Source organism: Fulmarus glacialis, unplaced genomic scaffold (assembly GCF_000690835.1).
Source record: "Fulmarus glacialis isolate BGI_N327 unplaced genomic scaffold, ASM69083v1 scaffold32531, whole genome shotgun sequence".
Classification (NCBI taxonomy): domain Eukaryota; kingdom Metazoa; phylum Chordata; class Aves; order Procellariiformes; family Procellariidae; genus Fulmarus; species Fulmarus glacialis.
Genome location: NW_009195686.1, coordinates 1 through 16,369, shown reverse-complemented (window position 1 = coordinate 16,369; position 16,369 = coordinate 1). Strand labels below are relative to the sequence as shown.

General features: G+C 41.6%; 1 protein-coding gene across 1 annotated transcript; it reads right to left on the bottom strand.

The window, feature by feature from the left end:
* Nucleotides 1-4,089: 4,089 nt before the first annotated feature.
* On the bottom strand, nt 4,090-14,815 carry ATAD1 (ATPase family, AAA domain containing 1; the record flags this gene model as incomplete). Its single annotated transcript, XM_009588152.1, has 6 exons — nt 4,090-4,525; nt 5,079-5,215; nt 8,189-8,239; nt 10,367-10,456; nt 13,374-13,480; nt 14,615-14,815. Coding segments are annotated over 6 exons (707 nt in total), but the record flags the coding sequence as incomplete, so codon positions are not given.
* Between the last annotated feature and the right edge of the window lie 1,554 nt (nt 14,816-16,369).

Here is a 16,369-nt window from a genome sequence, read left to right as displayed (position 1 = left end):
GCCGCCTCCCTGGCCACCCTGCTCAGGTGTGAGGTTTTTAGCGGGGGGAGGCAGCTACGCACTTGTTAGTGATCGCAACAGCCCGAATTGATGACTTTTGTACTCGTCCTTTTTTTAGTAGATGCCCTAGGACCGGTCAGAATTGTGTTTCAAATGAAATGGAAATAGTGTTCGCCTCTTCTTCAGTTTTAATTACAAATGGATCTACGCTCAATAAAACAATCACGCTTCTGCTTGTAACTTAGGATAGTGAGCTACACTGCCAGCTAAAACCTGTTTTGCTGTGGCCATGGTACAGGGTCCAAGACTACGTATGCGATTGGGAATATTTTTGCAAAAAGGTTTTTTTTCATTTGTCAACTGTTTTAGGGTTTTTTTTTTCTTTTTTTTTGTAATTTTTTTAAAGTATTCTGAGCAAAGAGCCCAAAGCTGTATTATACCTCAAGAAAAATGCTGCAACGCCCGTGTTAGCAGCTGAAAGCAGACTAGCACCAGTGCCTTTTACACGCAGGCCCTCTGGCAGGGACCTGGAAGATGAAAGCAATACTCCCATTTATGATTGCGATATTTGTCATTTTTAAGTAGTGAAATAGTGCTGTTGCTGCTCATCATAAAATAATCAAACGGTTAAAAAAAACACCTGCAGTGAATCCAAATGGTTACAGCAAAACACAAATATTGTATTATCCTTTTAAAATAGTGTAGTGTACTGATTACCTCTGATTAAAATAGAGTATGTGGACTAGTTGTTTTTTTTTTTTATAGTGTATTTATTAAAGACATGAGACTGGAATTTGCACCTCAACTGCTGCATCTCATGATTTAATATATTCTGAACTTGATACTCCGCTACAAAACACTCACTTTCAGTACAAATAAATATTTATATGTGTAACTGACTCTCGCTTTGTAATTTTTTTTGGGGAAAATTTCAACCACGTGGTTCCTCTGGGGCTGTGACAGGTCTGTAGTGGTAGGACCCCCCCCTCCCCGTTCCAGCCTTGCGTGCTCAGTGCCTCGGGTAGGGCGATGGCTGGACTGGCCAGCAGCGAAGCTGACCATGCCCGTTTCCCTTTGGAAACCTCAACTCATTTACTTTTTGCTGTCTGGGCTGTGTGAACAAGTCACGTTTAACAAGCACAGTGACGGCACTCTCTCCTGCTGCCCTGCACTTCTCTGCTGTTTGACCAGCACCTTCTAGCTGCTGAGACCCTGCAGAAATGGGGGACGATGCTGCGTCGCTTGGTCTCTTCCCAACGGACCTGCTGTAAACGGGCTGTGGGTCTCGCAGAGCGCCGCAGCCTGCGCTTCCCAGCGCGGGGAGAGACAAAGGGAGAGCTCGCGAGCCCTGCCAGCCCGTGCCATAGGGATGGAGGCCCCTTGCTGCTGGCCCGAGCCTGCCCTGGCGCAGGGCTGTGCTCTCAGCTCGCCCCCCCCGGGGTCCCCCCCCCCACACCAACCACGGAGAAAAAAAAAAAAAAAAAAAAAAAAAAAAAAAAAAAAAAAAAAAAAAAAAAAAAAAAAAAAAAAAAAAAAAAAAAAAAAAAAAAAAAAAAAAAAAAAAAAAAAAAAAAAAAAAAAGAAAGCTGTATTTGCAGAATTCAGACATGTGCACACTGGTGAAGGTTACAGAAAACAAATGAACAAAAACACAGAGCAAACAACACCACATTTATTTACCTGTTACTTAAGACTACTCCAAAGGTTTCTGTTGGCGCTGCAGTATCGGGCTGGCAAGATGAGCCGCTTTACAGCCCAGGGACGATTTAGGTAGGGTCTGTACTGTGCACACTGCCTACTGGCGACTAAGCAGATCATTTACCTGCTGGGACAGTCTATGCCTCTTCCTGCCAGAGGATTTGACCTTTAAACCCCAAGAAAGACCCATTTCTCACACAAAACATTACATTACAACTCGGAGCTCGGTACCGGAGGCTGAAACCAGGCTTGGCTTGAGCAGCTGGCCCCAGAGCCACGGGAGAGGGGTTAGGTTTGCCTCCACTCTAAGGAGCCGCAGGATCAGATGGTGAGGACCAAACGGCTGGAGACATGGAATTAAAGCTTTGACAAGAACTCCCCCAAGGGCAGCAGCAGCGGGCGAGCATGGAAAAGTCCTTGGAAAAGTGGAAGTTACACTCCAGCTGCAGGAACTGTCCTTGGGGGCAATTACAAATAACCCCTTGCGCCTCTTCAAAACAGTCCCTTAAGCCTGCAGCGATGCGTTATAGGCACGAGGTAAAGGCCAGACCCAGCCAGCAAACAGCCAGGTTTTTGGAGAAACACGCAAAAAGGAGATCAGAGCTCAGCTGGCGACTAGTGGATGCCCCCGGCATCTGCAGTCAGGGGTTTGTTCCTGTTCCCGTGCGCTGTTTGACATTTAAACTCGCTTGAGGACACACTTTACTGTCACTCTATTAAAACCAATTAAGACGGTTTTCTTCAGCTGCCTGCACTAGATCTTTACCGTAAAGTAGGAAGAACCCTGAAAAAAGGAAGGAGACGCAGGACGAGCTGCGCTATCGCACTTCTCAGGTGCAACACCTACGGCCAGGGGCTGGGAGAACTTCAGAGCCAGAGCAGGCACGGGAAACAAACTGCATAGCTGGAGAACTTCAGCTGGCACACGCGTAATTTAAACCTCCTGAGAAACCAGCTTCCAGTAAGTAGCACTATTTGCATGTTTAATTTTAAGGCTCTCCCAGAGCTAGCATTGACTTACATCACTACTAACGTGACTTGTGGGATTAGCATTCCAGACCCCAGACTTTTTTTAGATTTCCATAGCCCAGTATTTTCTGGTGTGCCTAATTTTCTACGTCCTTGTGTTAGAGCAAGATGCATGTACCATAGACTTTTTACCCTATATCAAAAAGCAAAGGAATTACTAAAAGAAACCCCCCATGTTCAAGATTAAATTGGGTCAAACTAAGACCTACTGCAAGGGGTGCGTTACACAACCAGTGTGCCAGACAAAAGGACACCAGTGAGAAAGCTGAGCTTAATGGAAAGTGTCATTGGCACCCGATACTGTGCTGGCTGGCTCCACCTGTCTTTATTTTACTTTGCAGCGCATTTCGTTTTCTATCGTTATCTTGCTTTCAATGCTTACCTTCCCTCAAGAGCTAGCAGAGCTGTGACACAGTGTACCACCCCGGGGGTTTGAACAATTCCAATTACATATTTGTGTTGAATTAGTGCACAATTCATAATATTATAAGAAGAAAAATCAAGTTACTGATAACCTACTGACAATAACTTTATCAAAACACTTCTGCCACTTACATTTTTAACCCTTTGCCTTTATCACTACGCAACGTTACATGAATTTACTAAAACTGTTACCAGCAAGTACAGCAGAACATGGCTAAATCACATTTATAAACCTAAACCCCATTCTCTTCTCTCCAATTTTGCAGATCGGAGCATGTGACAGAGCAAAACATCACAAAACATCCCTCCGCGCCTCAGAGCTTTGCATATGAGACTTCATGGTACAACGCCACACTGCAGCAGCGGGTCTTCCAGAGGAGACTAAAATAGCAGCAAGCCCTCGTTACAATGCATAATAGATCAGAAAGCCACAATTTCAGAGAGCTTATAATATGTGGGGCTTTATGAAAGACCAGTTAAGATTCTACTCTAATTACTCACATCAAGGGAAAAATAAAAATAAAACCAGCATTCATTTAAAAAGCCTGAAAAAGCAGAATTCATACAAAATGAAAAGTATTCAAACATTTTTACACTAGTTTACTATCTTTACTAAATGGCACCAGATTTCAAGTGGTCATGTGAAAGAAAAAATCAGTAACACTTCAAATTTTGCCTGAAAGTTATTCTAGAAGCAGAATTTCTATCTTCGTATTTGCTGCTAAAAGGAAGAAGTAAATGTGAATTGAGTATCGATGAATCTTTAATCTATACATCTTCTGATTTGGTTTGATTCAGTAAGTAGAAAAGGTTTTCCATACTCAAGTTATCTACAGATTATGTCTATATATAAAAAAATGTGTGGATATATACATTTAATACATACACACACGCTCGTACATATATACACAAACTGGTAATGGATCGTCTCCCCTCCACAGCAGTGACCGCTGAACCCACGCACCCCGTCAGAACCTGCTTTAAGGCTGCACAGTGTATCGATTATGGGACAAGACACAGGCAGTTGCTCTTGGTCTGGGCTATAATTGTTCCACTTCATGATCTATTGTTACGCTTCTAGTTGCGCATGACGAAGTTTCAATAACTTAGAAGTTGTTGTATAAAAACAATTCCAGAAACAGAACTCCCTTATTCCAGGAACATCCCCGCTCCCACCCCCTGACATTGTTTTTGCTAACTGATTACAGAAGTCAAACTAAATCACATCAGAAACTGCAAACGCACTCTTTTGTCTTAATCTAAACTAACGTGCATCAAAACATTCTGCAGTGTGGCATCCTTCGATTTTCTCATCTTCTCAATTGCCCTGTGGAGATCCTGCTGCTGCACAGGCCGAATTTCATCTTCGTCGTGGCTTTAAAAGAAAGAGAGGAAGGAAAAAAAGCAAGATAATGACTCAGGTGCTGTGTAACAGCTATTCAAACAACAAGAAGCAGTCACTGAAAATAGCAGCTCTGACATGGATCCAGCATTACACTGGAAACATGCCGCTGTCCATGCACGTATTACCTGCAAGTAGGGGAGATAATCAGAGGAACATCACAGCAAGTTGGAGTTACGCGCGTGCAAGAGCGTTACCAGCATTTAAGCCTGGTAATATAGCGCAGTAATATCACTTGTTCCTTCATGCCACCTCAAGCTTGACACCTTGGAACAAACAGTCTTATTTTCAGAGTCAAAGTGAATAAAGGTAACTTACTTGTTGGGATTTTTTGTTGTATAGAGGCAATTTGTCAAGAAAAAGAGAACCTCCTGCTTTCTGCGAATCACAGCAAGGTTTTTTTTAAACCTCTATAAATTTGCAATTCAAATCCGAAAAGACAAACTAATAATTGGACAGTGTGTAGCACCAGGAGCGTTCACCATTGCTGTTCAGCTATCATAACAGACAGAATAAAGACACATACTTCTCTTCTTCACAGGCAGAATTAACATATTCCCTGACACAGAGGAGTGCTGCATCCCGGCACATTTCTTTCAGATCGCTGCCTGAGAAGCCGTCAGTCTCTTTAGCAACTTCTAGGAGATCTACATGCCTGTCCACCTGCCAAAAAACGAAAGGTCAAAGCATGAAAACTCTGAAGTCATTTACTTTGTTCACCAAGGACAAGAAACAGTCACCTCCAAGTATTTTTACCCGCCCTAGGAAGATCTTTTTCAGTCTTGACTTTTTTTGAGAGCTAAAAGCAGATTATTTTATTAACTTACAGTTTGAACCCTCCAAGTAGTTCATTTCATTAAATGAAACTGATGCTTCATCTCATAAAATTCTGTAGCTCATAAAGAAAAACAAAGAACAGGCAGCCGAAAGTGAACCATCATATTAGCATATTCTGTTACGGAGACAGCTCCTGTGCTGTTTTGGAAGGCTACTGGATGGCAAAAACTGGATCACAGAAATAATGACCCATTTTCTCAAATGCCCACACAAGTTTCCTGCAACAGCACTGCTTTTGATGGTAAAGGGCTCGATCAGACCTTACGTGCATCTTTTTATCTGTAGACAATGAACACTACCCAAGGGGTCTCCTTTCACAGCCACAGCCCCTTTTTTATACATTATTTGAAAGAGTGCATTTTGTTTTCATAAACACTTCTTTTGACCAGTAACGCAGCAAGGCTGGAAAAAGTTCCTGTCACATTTACGTTTCGTTGTTGCCACCTTTCAGTGCAGAATAAGAACTTCAAAAGCAGTTGTTCACTATCTCAGCAACTCAGTTGTTTGCTGAGTTACTGAACAACTGCTCCTACTTTATACAACCATGAAACGGGGAACTCTGAGGCAAAACAACGTGTCTAACTCCGTGCACTGGATCAGAGGCTGAACTCGTTCCAGCCAGGACCCCGTATTTATTCCGTCCATTTACAGAACCTCTGACAACAGCCTCTTCTGGCACATTTTCCAATGCATCGGTATTTTATTTTCAAAAAGTTAAAAGCCAAACTAATCTAATAAAAGGCTGAACTTAAGGGGTGACTTCTTCTAAGAGGGAAACTATTCCGTGGTGATGAAGGCAAAGCCCCAGGTGTAACCTTTGCTGCTTCCAACCACCCCTTCAGCCCATGCACTCCCCAGGGTCACCCGAGAACGCCCCAACGTCCACTGAGCACCCTTCCAATTCCCCACCGTCCCTCCTGCTTTTCTTGAAGGACAAGGGTTACAGCGATACTGTGCTGTTGGCTCAGATCTTGAGCTTGTACTCGATCCCCAGATCCCTGACCTACGACTCAGCACGCAGTGCTCTGGCTTGGGTCTGGAGCGAGCCATCTGGCTCCCCCAGGCACGGAAATTAAGGCAAAAGCAACAGCTGGCTTACACTGAAGTGCCTCCTACAGACACTATAGCCTGGCTGTCTTGAAGTGCTTTGCTTTAAAGCATGATCCTGCACACAAATACCGAAGCCAGTAACAGTCAGCTGCGGATCTGCAACGTATTTGCTCAGTGTGGGGCTGAAGCCCATCAAGAATTGAACGGAGCGGCACAGCTGGCTAAGAATAAATAGAAAATGGGGATGTTGTGTAGCAGGCATTAACAAGGATTTCCCTTCGAGTGAGAAAGAAACAAGATTTTAAGACAGGCAGGGAAAACTGAGTGCGTGACGACTACTGTCGTGTGAAGGACTGCCAAGAAGTTTGTCACCCTGGCTGAAAATAAGCTGGGCTTGGGCGATCCAATTCTTCCTCCTGTGGGATAACCAATACAGGCTGATTTTCCGCCCCCCCCTCCCCAAAAAATGTTATTTGTGTGGCTGTGATTCACTGCCCGGTGCTTGATATACCTTGCATTCTTTCAGGGGCATATTCAGGAGCCAGTTTAGGTTTTTGCTGAAGGCCTTCAGGCCAAGGTGCTGCAACTCCCAGGCCCAGCTGCCGAGGCAAAGGAGCCGCAGAGTCCACCCGCGTGCAAGCGCTGGGTGGCTGCAGACATTCAGGGAGCCTGTAAAAAGGTCTGTTATTTGGCATACCTCCCTAACAGCTCTTGAAGAGAAATTTGAGTCTGAAATCACCACCTGCACGATTGTTGGAGATTTTCTGCAAACAGGTCAGCTCTTCCTCCACAACTCCTTCAGCATTTCGTAGCAGTTCCTTTTTCACATCTATGTCTAGTATTTTGCAAAAAAGCCAACCTATATACTAATCCTATACAAACAATCCAAAATGACCATCTGCAAAGCAACCTCCCCAATATCTCAGCCATTCTCAATGATGAGCTGTGATTTTTAGGCCTCTTGAAAAATATAAGTTGGTTTTACTAACGAATGATATTTATTACGATAGACCTCAACTAAGAGGCGCTTTGCAACATTAACTTCAAGACAATTAGTGCTGCAGAATAAATTTGGCAGGAACCTCCAGTAACATAGGTCCCATATCTGGCCGACGACACTACCAGATGTGCTCACAACTACCCCTTCCCCTCATCTTGGAAAGCAGATGGCGACACGAACACCATACAATATTAGCAACAGCATCTGTAGTAGTTTTCCTCTAAAGGAAATATGAACTACGGATCAAAGTGCAAAAAGCAGCACTGTCAAAAAATGTCATTCCTCCTTTCTTGGCTTGAGCCAATAGACTGTACAAAGTTAAAAAAATTCAGCATCTCTTCTCCCTGCTTCATGATGTCTTGAAATTTCTTTTACTGATCAAAGTGATTTCTAAACATGATTCACCTTAGCTTCTTTAGAGAGATAAATATATTATCTTGTTATATAACAAGAAAATGGAGACAGAGAAATTAAGTAATATTCCTCGGAGATGGTGATTCACCACAAAATCCAAGATTGCTGCTCTGACTGAGGCTCACGCTTAAACCAGTAGACAACTCTACTGCTTTAATTTAACGCCACACCTAAAACCACACAAGATTCCTAAGTTATAATCAGAAATACCCTGGTAGATAATGTCTACCTTACTCCAAGACAGTCAATTATACAACATGTTTTCTACAACTCCAGAGCTTGCATTTATGAAAACAGTAATACAGCAAATTAACCATTAAAAGAAGTCTACTTACATTTTCATTTTTCAAAATTAGCTTCAAGATTGCTTCTCTTTGTTTCAGAGCCTTAAACAAAAGAGATTAAAGTTACTAGGGTACAAAAATAAACATATGTAACATCTATTTCAATTTTGCACAGCGTGGGCTTTCAGACACAATTCAGTGACACAAGCTGATCCCTCAAACGGGAGATGTGATACACACTAAGCAAACCTATCTGATGGTAAATCACGCAGCAAAACAAGATGTAGGGTACTCTGACTCCAGGAGCACATGAAACTAAACGTTTGAGCAAATACATTTATACTAACTACAGGGAAAGGGAAAATGCACTGACATTTAGTCTTACTTTGCCCTAAGTGAAAGCAGCTGTCTCCAAATATTTCCCATCATCTTTAACGGAGGGCAGACTCTCTAGATCTAGGGGATGCTTTCAATACTTTGCTAAATCAGATGAAGAGGATAAACTGTTCTGCTTAAAGAAAAAAAAAAAAAATTAATTCTACAGATGATGCTTGGGAAATTTTAAGCAATATAAATCACATACTGTGATGAGGTTACTGCAAGAAACAGTTAAGTCCTGAGCACATCCTGAGCATAGCAAGATAAAACACAGGCAGCAAAGGGACCCTTTCTTGTGTCTCCCAAACCCAAACTTGTCCTAAATTCCCTTTCATCGTTAAAAAGGGAAAAAATTATCCCACAGATACTCTGGCAGCTGAACAGTTGATACTCTGTCTCAAAAAATACTTCTTCCCTTTCCCTCTGCCTCGCAGATAATTTCTTACGAGTAATTTTGGGCATTTTAATCTCAAACTTAGTTATAAAATCTGCAAGGCTTTAGCTACTCTACAGCGATACTACCTGTGCACACTTCCAATCCACAGGACATAAATGATCTTGGCCCTCAATAAAAGAGTTGTAACCAATCTTGGTTGTATCACAAAGTACCACAGACAAGAACAAGAGACAAGCAGTAAGTTCATGAGATGGCTGTAGCGGGGCAAGGAAAGTTACGTGCCCGTGCCCTAAATGACACCTCCTGTTGTCATTCTGATCCTGGGAGAGGGAGCCAACGCCTGTAACACCCTGAGGCACTGTGGATAATGCACCCTTCTAACAAGGGTTCTTGATAGAAAGACATGATAAAGTACTAAAATACACATCCTTGCCCCTTACTAATTCAAGGAAAACTTGAAGATGAGTAAGGTGTACGAAACCCTATAAGCAGGCATCGCAGCGAAATAGTTACTACCTTATAAATGCTTTGTTTTGAAAAGTATCCGCCCACAAGGAGTGAAAGCCAGTTCAAACAAGATGGGTCTGGGAACATGACTACTCTCTTGCACAATCAATAAGAGCTTTACTCCTCCAGTTTTGTCTCTAAGTTTCTGCAAAAAATGAATAATGAAGGGTATTTCTGTAGCCAGAAGGGAATACTGACAACCACGACTGAACTCTTTATAATATTGATAAAGATGTCTCGTGATATCGCTAAGTGTTCGAAGGCGACTAAAATACCTTGAAAAGGATGGCAACAGCAAAATTTATAGTAAGGGTAACATTGTGATGGGTGGCATAATTGATAAAGACCTTAATTACTGCCTGTTTGGCATAAATCGTAAGTGGAATAAAAACAGTTTTCCAGATTGCTTGCAGTGCCTGACTGTGGAAAGGCTTGAAAAGAATGTAGGCTTTGGTATGCAGATTTCATTCCCTCTTCTCTCCTTGAAAACTAAATACTGTGTATCAAGAGGGTATAAATGGTAGTCAATATGTACCTGCTTCTTGACACTATCCGACCTGGGTGCCACTCTCCCCGCAGGAAAGTGTGTGCAGTCACTTTTGTGCTTTTTGTGATTATTTTCAAGTTAAAACTAAGCTCTTTCCAGAGTGCAGCGTCTAAGGCACTCCACTCTTCTAGATGAAGAAAACTGCGGGAAGCTCTCAGAGCACATGGAGTTGTTTCAGATAAAAGACCCAAGGAATCAAGATTTTCGTGAGAAACTTCCCCTTAAAAAGCAAAGTTATATACGTGCTTCTAAAAAACTAAAACCAGATCAAATTAATACAGTATTTCTTCAGAAAAAAAAACCCAAAACCAAACAGAGATGTGTGTTTCCTGGCTGCTAAGGCACCTGCCTGTAGCTCAGCCACTAGGCACGCTGTTCAGGCAAGCCTGGCATGACTTACAGGTTGGTTGATGTGAAACCGGGTCGGCATTCTTCTCATGATTGCAGAGTCAAGATCCTGAGGACGGTTGGTGGCTCCCATCACTATCACCTGTATACACCAACAGCAAAAACTAGTCAGCCTGAAACCAGCTTTTGAAAACATTGCCGAATTGGAGTTTCAAAACCAAACATGTGACTCTTCCACACTTTATCAAGAACATCGACATTTAAAGAAGTTACATAAGGTTTCTTGGTACTGATTTCAGCAACTGGATTTAAACAGGCAGCTTAAGAGAACGTTGGTACCACAGAGTACCATCTGGGTGGAGATTTTTACATTAGTCTGAAGCCTTCTGAGCCCAATTTGAAAGTTCAAGCTCTAAGCAGTAACCCAGAACTTCTGCTTGTAAGTCTTGGCAATGTCTCTTTAGTTCCTGGTGGTCTGGAAGGAACTTGAAAGGAGATGTTTTGATAAGTTATTAAAAAATGTGGCACTTCTGTGCTGTGTTGAAAAAAGAAAGGCAATCAGTTCACCAGGATGACCAAATTGGCAGCTTTCGCGTACACTGAAATGCTGTTTCTTTTTTTAAGCATTGAAAAAAGGATTAGAAGTCAACAAGAACCTATATGCACTGGTATACTGTAACAGCAGCACATTAGATATGTACAAGCCAAGTTCAATACAAGGAGAATATTTATGTCATTTGACCGCATTCCAGTTATTAGTTTAAGAACAAATTTACTTCCCATTCACACCAGCCTTGTTTTCTCATTTGTTATTGTAAGTTATGTACATTGTAAATACCCAGTCACGAAAGTGAAAAATGTCAGGGAAATTAATCTCCTATCAATACAGTTTCCTGACGTGATTCGGGTCTTTTGTCTGGGGTCACTGTTCCGCAGCCAGCCCTGGCAGCTCCAGCAGCCCCTGGCCAGGCGGGGCTGCGTGTCCCGGAGCAGAGTCACCCTGCCACCTAGAGGCTTAATTACACGGTGGCAAATTGCTATGCACAGAAAAAGCCAAAAGGCACATTTTTCGCCGGGGTTCCGGCAGCCTTCACCTTCTAGAAAGCGTTATGCATGCAAGCGCTTTGCGCTTGCCAAACGCAAGCCAGTGTTTGGTGAGCTGCCTCTTGCCAAGAGGCATCACGGCACCCATGCGGTGCTTGCCCGGGGTCTGCACCAAGGCCCAACGTTGGAGCCGAAGCGTTGCTCCCTCTCTGCTACCAGAGCTGAGGAGCCTTCCCAAAACCGGCTTTGTCTGCAGGGTCTGCGAAGGTGGGACCCCCCCAGGGCACAAATGTATGGGGCTTCCAGACTTGAACTGCCCCTTCAAGCAGCACAGCTCTGTTTTCCAGGCACTGTGCCCCAAGTTCCTGCCAGACTCAAGACTATATCCTTGGCAGGTTTAGCCCAAAGCTGAACACGCTTTTCAGGTGCAATCAAGACAGGAACAAATAACATTCATCACAACACTTATTTACAATTTCCTCCTAGCATTTGGAATTTTTATTACCGTAACAAAAGCCAAATTTAATCCTTATTCAAAGGAAATTTGTTTGGCAAGAATCAGACAAGCAACCCAAAGCTCCCAAGTAAACATTTGTAATTAACAAAAGAGCCCAGCGAGCTGGCTGTCAAAAACCGAGACAATGCAAACGTCAAAACCATCGCTTAAAGAACACTTCCTGAATTGCAATGACATCTCGGGGAGGAGCCCGAAATATGGTACTGCTGAAAAACTCCCCAGAAACCTGAATCAACCCCTGCGGTGTCTCCAGCCAATTGTTTGCCTTGCATTTTACTTTGGTGGCTCCCTACCCTGCAGAGGCATACGAGTAAAGGACAAGAGCGACTTGTTCAGGCTCTGCATGCTGAACTCGAGAGGTGGTAAGACCACATATTGTCTTACTGCAGGGAATGAACAATTTGACTTGCTACAAGAAGTTGTCAGTATATTGGGAAAAAAGATAATACATCCAAATACTGGAAGAAATGTGGGCTTGCAAGATCATATTAGCTTCCTGTTAAGCGTTCATACCATTGGCCTCTTATTAGTGGTAAGCACTCTGCTTTAAAGCTCCTCAGTACATATATTCACTGTGTTCTAATCAGTTTTTAAAAAAATCAACTGAAAAAAAATCTTTAGCACAAGTTTCAGAGAGGAGGAAAAGCAGATTTTACTAGGGAAGAACTAATGGAGGTCAGAGCATCAGAACCCATTCACAGAAAAATACAGATTAAAAAGGCTGAAAATTTTAAAATGGGAGAATAAACATCCTTTTTAAAGGCCTTAAAAACTGCTCCAGGTGACAGTTCAGAAACATACTAAACAGGCTTTTGTCTATGCTACATTCAAGTCATTTATTTCATAGATGTTGTTTGTTTGTTTTTACAGCACCAGCAGCTTTTTTATTTTTTTTTCCTCTCCAAAATACAGTACTTCTGTTGAGATTATGGGAGGGGGACTGAAGCGTACAGGAATAATGGGATGGAAGCATGGCTCCATTTAATAGTATTTGTCTTTGGTAACATCAACTTCTCTACCCTTTCAGATTAAGTCCAGAGCCTAGTGCTTGACTAATGCTAATCTAATGCTTTTCTGGAAACTAACCAACCAACCTGCAACTGGGATGAATACTCAGATCTTTCAATACCTTCCCTGAAATCAAACATTCACTTCACCTGAAGAAAATATTGTTGACAAAATGTTTTTCAAAACAGTTTAAAAATTCCCAATTTTGGCAGCTCAAACTATACAGCTATATTATTGAGACTTCTGAAAATAACACCTCTTAATTAAAACCAAAATACCTACAAACCCAGTCCTCTCAAGAAGAAAAATGATCTATTAATACAACTCATTTCATTCCCATAATATGCTGGTAATCACTAACACTGACAGGTAAAGAAACTCTTCTGGCAATTATTACTACTTGCAATCTGCTACTCTTCCCAAGCGGCTCAGTGCACAGTAACCGAGAGGGAAGAATCACATTGCTTTTCTCGTCATCCTTTGTCCTTACCTGGCAGTTATAATCCGTGTCCAGTCCATCCCACAGACTCATGAACTGAGCTTTCATCATAGCTGTAGCTTCATGGTCAGAACTCGATCGACTTCGTAAGAAGGAATCTGTATTAAAGGATTCAGTAGAGTGGTTTACTTTCAATCCTGCCATAGAAACTATGTTGTTTGATTTCTCATGTGCAGACTTGTGCTATTCTCTATCTTATAAATACTTTTTTTAATAAACATTGTCAACAAATGAAAAATATTTCTTATGATGAAGAATAGGAAAGTGGAATCTCACCATATTTTTAAGCACATCTTTTAAATTACATTACACGAGTGTGCACCTATTGCATGAGATTGTCCAAATCTTGTGCTCCACATTTTCACTTTCCTGAATTCATGGAAAGTGTAACTTTCACCTTAATTTCTCATGCAAAGACGGAAGCATTCAGAGTCTGGCAAGCTAGAAGACACCAAAGCACAGGAGAACAGCAAGCTGCTGTAAAGTAGGCTATACACTTTGTTATGCAGTGCTCTAACTCTGCTAGTGGTTGCCTAAAGAATTTCCAACAGCTAGAAAAACACCACGTTTTTCACACCTATACAAAAGGATAAAAAGCATCTTAAGAACATAGCCCCTTCATAAACCTAAACTGTGGAAAAGGTAAAAGCTTCGTCAGGCTCTGTTTCTGCAAACCGTACAACTCACTTTAAGAAGCACCAGTGCTACGAGACAACAAGCAATTTTACCTGAACTGCTCAAGTTCACAGGGACTTAAACACTAATGTGACAAGTCCAAATGCACCGAACAACTGGCACCTTTGCTGTCTTCCCAGCTGAACTTCCCATCCTACTTCTTCAGCCTTATTACACTATTATTCCTGAGCTCTCCTAAACCTGTATTTTGTTTTCCATTATGTGCCCTCACGGCTGAAGTGTATTTGGTGATGGGTTTCCTGAATAAGTAGTTCCCTTGACAGAACAAAAGCTTTCCTCACGAACCACCTTAGCCCAACCAAAAATAAGCAGCAACTTGTTCTACTTGTAATTTCCCGCACTAACAGAAGGAAGAAATACACTGGTTTTCCTCATTTGCCACCATTACTTTACAATAGTATTTATATTACTAAACCTTGTTCCATTATCACTCTTTTTAAGGAAAAGATGACAGTAGATCAATATACCCATCCAGATGAACCTACAGTTTAACGTCACTCCGCTATAGTTACTTACAAAAAGAGATAGATTTTTACCTATTTCGTCAATAAAAATGATGGACGGTTGGAGCTTTATAGCAAGGGAGAAGACAGCAGCAGCCAGTTTTTGAGACTCTCCATACCACTTGTCCGTCAGTGTTGAAGGCTGCAGATTAATAAATCGGCAACCTGCTTCCTTTGCTGTAGCTTTGGCGATCAGCGTTTTGCCGCAACCAGGAGGGCCATAGAGAAGTACTCCTGAAAAAGTAACGGTGTTAAAGCTCTCTGGTCGCTCTACTGAAAACATGCTTTGGTATGACAGACCTGATAGTGTCCAGGCGTGTATTTTATCCAAGTTTTAAAAGATAAGAAACCAAGTTACACAGTGTTCCATCAAATCAGAGTTATTTAAGATATCCTTATTATAAAATTAAAGCTAAGAATAGATTATCTAAAGACAGGTATGGTGAAACTGAAGGGAGACATCTGTCTGAAAGATGACTGTTTTACTACTGTGACTATAAAGGTTACATACAAGTAAGACCCTATTTATTTCCTGTAAGCATTTGACAGGCCTGTTTATAGCCAGTTTCAGCCTTGCTAATATAACTTAGCACAGAGGGGAGACCGGGGGGGGAAGTCCACAAACATTTTAAACAAATTACCCACAATTAAATATGACGTCTCATATTATTTTTAAACTTATCATAGTGAAAGAATTCACAGTAGTGTTTTTCTAACATAGTTGTAAAGAAAACAATTTAATGAAAAAAAATTAAGTCAAATAAGCCTCAAACACAGAGAATTACTAGGGGTTTTTTTCTGTTTATGTGACTGGCAACCACAAACATAATTACTCTGAAGCAATGACTTCCTATTAACACACAGTGCAAGCCACTAATAAAACTGGGGAGCTTGCCCTATATGGAAAGTCTGCTTTAAAAAGATAAATAAAAAATAATTTTTTCCTTCAGCTTACTAGATCATGACATTAAAGTAATTTTCCAGACAGTTTCAATTTGTGACTTAAACAGAAAGTAGCCTGGAAAAACTAAACCAGTTACCAAAGTGCTTCATTTTCCACCACTTAGGACACGAAACTGAGATGGTCACAGATACAGGCAGTAATTAATAGTTTTCAGAGAATTTTCAGAAGACAATATTCCAGGGATCAGAGGAGTAAAGATAAACTTTGGCATTTTGTCCAACATTTTAGGTTCAAATTCTGCTTGTTTGCAGCAACATACAGCAAATATGGCTGTAAGCATTCCAGCAGAGAGACTCCAACTTCTCTTTTACTGTTGGAAAGTTAATTTGTCACCCCGCCGGTTTCCTTATTGCCTCAACACTGTGCAACTCAACTCCAGAGAAAATGAAGGGATCTCCAGAATCAAAATGGGATCTCTGTCTCTCTGGATGACTGGAATTTCTAGGACTAGAACCGAGAGATGTCTGCAAGATTAGCTTACATTGACGTCTCATGTTTATGACTTATGTTTCTATGACACCATAGAAATATTAACCAAGTGTAAAAAGCTGTACAGCAGGGTTATAGCTCACCTCTAACAAAGGACAAGATGGGGTATAAGAAGAAAAAAATTGACAATTTAGGCAGTTAAAAATGCAGGCTACATAGATTAGTGCACCAAAGTGTAACATCAATAACTGAAAAGCAATTATTGCTTCATTAGTAAAATAAAACTTATTCACTAGAACTTGATTTCACGGCAAGGGAAGATGAAAAACCTGAGGGTTTTCCCTGGCATCAGTCCTAATGGTTGCACTTTGGACTGGCAACCCACTTCCTCTTTC